This window comes from Oxyura jamaicensis (assembly GCF_011077185.1).
Source record: "Oxyura jamaicensis isolate SHBP4307 breed ruddy duck chromosome 2 unlocalized genomic scaffold, BPBGC_Ojam_1.0 oxy2_random_OJ78726, whole genome shotgun sequence".
NCBI classification, from domain to species: domain Eukaryota; kingdom Metazoa; phylum Chordata; class Aves; order Anseriformes; family Anatidae; genus Oxyura; species Oxyura jamaicensis.
This window is the reverse complement of record NW_023303510.1, coordinates 2,307-7,541: the sequence shown is the minus strand read 5'-3', so window position 1 is coordinate 7,541 and position 5,235 is coordinate 2,307. Positions and strand designations below refer to the sequence as shown.

The window sequence follows — 5,235 nt, the reverse complement described above, 5'->3', positions numbered from 1 at the left end:
GCTGAAGGGTATTGCTAAATTTATGAGCTTCTCATATGAAGTGTTCTGTTATTGCTTCATACTTCAACTGGATTTTAAAAAAAAAAAAAAAAAAAAAAAAAAAGGTGTTTTAAATGTGATCCTTTCTCAGCTGCAAAGGGTTGCAATATTTGGAATGGGCCTCAGACCGGGTCTAGTGTTGCTAATACTGATACAGTAGCGCAAAATACTGATAACTAAACAAGAAAGCTGAAATTTGATCACAAAGATATTCCCCCTCCAAAGTCAAAATAGTGGTCTATAACAGGAACTTTGTCATGTTAAACAGACATTTGGATTTCACTTATCTGTGAGATGCCAGCAATTTCTGCAGTGAGATTGCAGATGCAAACCTACAATTATTATTATTTTTTTTTTTCCAGGTTATAAGAGAGTTTGCAATGGCAATGCTCTGGAAATTCATGAGAGTAGCTAGGTATTCTAAAACAGCTTTACCACCGAAAGTAAGAGGGATTCTGGTCCATTCAAGGCATTCTTCTTCTTCCAAGTCTGTACCTTCAGATTTTGCTGCCAGCACACCCTGCTCAAATACGGTGGAACTGCTTGGTAAATCTTATCCTCAGGATGACTACAGCAATGTCACAGAGAAGATTCTTTCCAAAGTGGGGAAGAACTTGCATAACAAAAAGCATCACCCTTTGTGGCTAATCAAGGAGCAGGTGAAGGACCACTTTTACAAGCATTATACAGGACGCCGTGGGACTCCACTCTTTTCTGTCTACGATGGTCTTTCTCCAGTGGTTACAGTACAGCAGAATTTTGATAGTTTACTTATACCACAAAACCATGCCAGCAGAAAGAAAGAGGATAACTATTACTTGAATCGTGATCACATGCTAAGAGCACACACATCAGCTCACCAGTGGGACTTGATACACTCTGGCCTAGATGCCTTTCTGGCTGTGGGAGATGTCTACCGCCGTGATACAATTGATAACACCCACTATCCGGTCTTTCATCAGATGGAAGGAGTTCGACTCTTCTCCTGTCATGAGGTAGGAATTCTTTAGTTGAGGTGAAAGAGGTTTGGGGTAAGTTGATCTTATTTGCTATTAGCAAGTGCAAGTTACCACACAGGTATTATGCAGTACATTGATGAAGATCAAGTAATTGGTTGTGGACAAATATAGGTGAAAAATGTGGAATTTGAAAACACCTGTAAATTCCCCAGAAAAATCTGGAAAAAATGAATGATGGTATTCTTGAAATCTAGCGAAATAAAGCAGTATCTGAAAGGAAATGGCTAGCTCGACTAATGATCTGTAGAGATCAACTCTCATTCTATCACAAGTCCCTTCCAGTGCAGTCATTTTACCACAAACTTTGTCATATTAGTACTTGAAAGACTCATGCGTATGAACTGTTTCAGCTACATCCAGAGTGCAGTTTTTACTTTGTCATCTTTTTTCCTTTAATAGCTCCTAGCTTCTGTAAATGAACGTCTCTCTTAATGAATTGTTCTATTCTTTACTTCATCCTAAAAACCATATTGAAGGATTGATCTGTTGCAGCTGTCAGTTATAGGTGTGCAATACATACAGTGTAAACTCATGAGTCCAGAAGACATCAGGTAAACAGCTCTAGGTAGATGTCCAAGACTTGTGAGTGTGTATATTTTGTTGGTACAACTTGCATGTTCTGCAAATGCTTGGGTGCCATTAAGTATGCTTGTTGTATCATTGATTAGTGTTATATATAAGCCAGTTTGTTTTCCAAACAGTAATTGATTTGTATAATTTGTGTATACTTGTAGCAATACTGCCAAATTCACATTTATATAACTAAAACTAGCTTATTCTAATAATACTGAGATGTAGACTGTTCTTAATGTGGTTGCCAATGGGTGACAGGAGCTTGGCAGGGAAGCCTGCTGGCTTTGGATGCCTGAGGGAAAACTATGGAAATCACACTGCACTGCTTTTCTCGCTGGTGGGAAAGGTTCATGCTGTCTGCACTGGTGCTTCCCACCCCACGCTGCCACTTCCTTTTCCACTTTGAAAACATGCCTGCCTCTGAAGATGTCCTGTGAGCTATATGATATCAAATACAGCTTGTAACCGCTTCTTTGGTAACCTGGAAATGGAAGTTCGCAGACTTATCCAAAATTAATTTGTTTACTTTCACACAGGCTTGTTTATGTGAATACAAAAGGGTATATGCAAGAGAAAAATGGGTAACGCATTATAAAAATGCCATTTTTAATGCTTTATGTGCATCCAAATTTTTTGCTTGAGCACAGGTTCAGACATCCATACATAAAGGCTTATCTGCTGCAAAATTGTCACATCTACACTCTTAGAGGATGGACTTTTGCATTTAGGTGGGACTGAAGTTACTGTTAAAGAATATGTCTCCCTTAAGAAAGTTAGCTATGTGCTAACTAAAACTGGAAAATGTGTCTGTCTCTCTCGAGAGTGAAAGTCCTGTCAACTTTCTAGGCTGATGAACATAGAATACTGGCATGGTGCACATTATGTACATTTTTGTTTGTTGGGCAACATGCACAAATTCTAAACCTGTGGATGATCTAAAACATCCCTTTTAGCTTCAGTTGCAGATGGAATACTGATAGACTTGCAATATGTAAAACTTCTTGCAGACATCATCACAAGAGCCTTGTAGAAAAAAATGAATGTAATTCTGAAATTTCACTGAAGATTGTGTTTTATATTCTAGTTGCCTGTTCAAAATAACTGACAAATTTAAATATTTCTAGAAGTAACTGAGCAGAAAAATGATTAAATGAAGATAATACTACATGAAAGAAATATTTTCATATTCATTTATTTAAACCCATGTTTAAGTTATGACCCACTGAACAGAAGTGTATGAACGTCAGGGCCTGTTACCTTCATCTCAGACTTTTCTTTCATAACCACACCGCAATCTCTGGCGAGGAAATTTTCCGAGTACTATGGATAAGAAGGTATGCAGCGAAGGGGAAAAAAAACTGCTAGCCCTTGGCTACAAGCCTTAGATTAGTTTAATTTTATATGCTATCGTCAGTTTACTGTTCCGCTTTGTATTATTTTTTTTTTGTATACATTTATCACTTGTCTTTTTCTCAATGCAAGTGATCACAGAATTGGAGTTGGGGGGTGGTGGTCAACAAACCTCAAACCTCAGAATGATTTTCTAGGAACTTGAAATTTGAACTATGTTTTGTTTGTTATAGAAATTAGGTTTTATTAAATATGTTCCTTTGGAGATGGCTGACTTGCCTGGAACTATCCTTAGGCATGCTTTTACTGTTGAATACAGTAGTGTTGATATGTTTTTGTTTCTTGTTTGTTTGCTTGAGCACACACAGGCTATTTTCTCAACTTCAGGAGGTTTGGAGAAGTTTCCTTGTGTTTCTGTTTCAGTACTTCACACTAATCCTATACAAGCCCTCACTAGAGAAAGCAATTTGTACCAAATATTTACCATGTAAAAATAGTTGCAAAAAGTAACCAATGGAACAAAAAAGCAAATACTATGCTTTTTTTTTTTTTTTTTTTTTTTTTTTACATTACTTTACTATTTTCTAATTGTATGAAGATTGGGATCAGTATTTCCTATTGATAATGGCAATTGAGTTAAAGCTTTCTGTCTGGATAAGTAATGGCAGGCTTTATTTGGAAACAGTCAAGCTAAAGCAGGCCTCTGCAAACAGTTTAAAAGTTCTGACTGGTACATCACACATAACTCAGATTGTACATCACGTGGAACAAGGTGGATAAGGCTGCAATTTGCTAGGTCCTGCATTTTGGCCACCTAACCTTAGCCATAAAAGTGGCCTAGAAGAAAGCTGGAGAGGGACTCTTATCAGGGGGTGTAGCCAGGGAACAAGGAATAATGGCTTTGAACAAATGGAGGGGAAATTTAGATTAGATGTGATGTGAGGAAACAATTCTTCACTTGGAGCACAAGCGCACGTGGGAATTAGGTTCAAAGATGCACCGTGCTTCTCTCCTTTTTCGTAAAGAACAAAATTACCTAAAAACAGTGTTAAAAATAAACCCAGGGCACAGGATGGGAGGTACGGGGCAGTCCCTGTGGCCGAGGGGCAGCCTTTCTCTCTGGCAAGCCAAATGGCCTGGGGGAGCCAGCCCCACAAAATGTGCCTTCAGCTCCCCAACTCTCCTCCTTCCTCTACGTGAGGGCATCTTCCAGACCACTCCCAACACAGCCACCCAAATTTGGCCATGCATGGGCCACTCCATCACAGAGGCTTGCTGAGGTCTTGCCACCACTGCCCCGCCTTTGCTGCAGGCCCTATAAAAAGGCCCCCCTGCCGCTGGCCCACCACTCGCTGAGCTTCTAGGCCCTCTGACAGCCAGCATCTGTGGCAGAAAGAAGACCAGAAGCAGCAAGGCAAGAGGCAGCCCTCGTTGGTGTGAAAGGACAGCAATGCATTCCCAGCAAGCATCAACAAGGAAGGCAGCTGAGGAGACGGAGAAGCATCATGGGCAAAGGCAGAGCGCCGGCAGCACAACAGACACCAGTGCCCAAGGGAGCTCTGGCACGCAGTCCACAGACACCCATAAGCGATATCATGGGCACTGCAACAATGCGGGGAACAGGCAGGCCCCTCAGCCACACAGTGACATGGGGCCTGGGCTTTCTCCTAGGCGAAACGGCAGCGTGAGGCAAAGGCAGGACCATCAGCCAGACAGCTGCAAGGAGCACAGATGTGGCTATAGTGTGCAAGGCAGTGTGGGACCCAAGCATGGCTATAAACCAGATGGCAGTGTCGGGCCCACAAATGGAAATGAAGCGCAGAGTGAAATGGGACCTAGGCATGGAAGTGAACGACCCTGTGGTTTGGCACCCTGGCTGGAAAAGTCTCCTGAGGAAAGGCATCACGTGCAGCCAGGCCCCAGCAAGGACTGGCTTAAACTTCAGCAAGTCCAAGCCATGCGCTGTCCTTCCCTTAAACCTGATAGCGACTCGGGTCATGGGCCTTACAATTCACACAATGGTCACGTGGGGCGAAGGCAGGAACATCGGCCAGACAGCTGCATGCAGCAGAGGCGTGCCCATAATTCTCAACACAGTGTGGGATCCAGGCACGGCCAGAAACCAGACAGCAGCATCGGAACCACAAATGGAATTCCACCGCACAGGGGCATGGGACCTAGGTGTGAAAGTGGATGACCCCATGGTTTGGCACCCCAGCCAGAAAAATCTTCTGATCAAAGGCATCGCGTGCGG

At 42.2% G+C, this 5,235-nt stretch overlaps 1 protein-coding gene across 1 annotated transcript; it reads left to right on the top strand.

The window, feature by feature from the left end:
- The first annotated feature begins 395 nt into the window (after positions 1 to 395).
- LOC118157034 (phenylalanine--tRNA ligase, mitochondrial-like) lies at positions 396 to 1,253 on the top strand. Its single transcript, XM_035311290.1, has one exon. The coding sequence runs from the start codon at positions 420 to 422 to the stop codon at positions 1,047 to 1,049; it is 630 nt and encodes a 209-aa protein (XP_035167181.1). The 5' UTR covers positions 396 to 419; the 3' UTR covers positions 1,050 to 1,253.
- Positions 1,254 to 5,235: the final 3,982 nt, after the last annotated feature.

Bases quoted from the DNA above. Each gene is read 5' to 3' on its own strand.
- LOC118157034 (XM_035311290.1), top strand. From the start codon at position 420: ATGGCAATGCTCTGGAAATTCATGAGAGTAGCTAGGTATTCTAAAACA.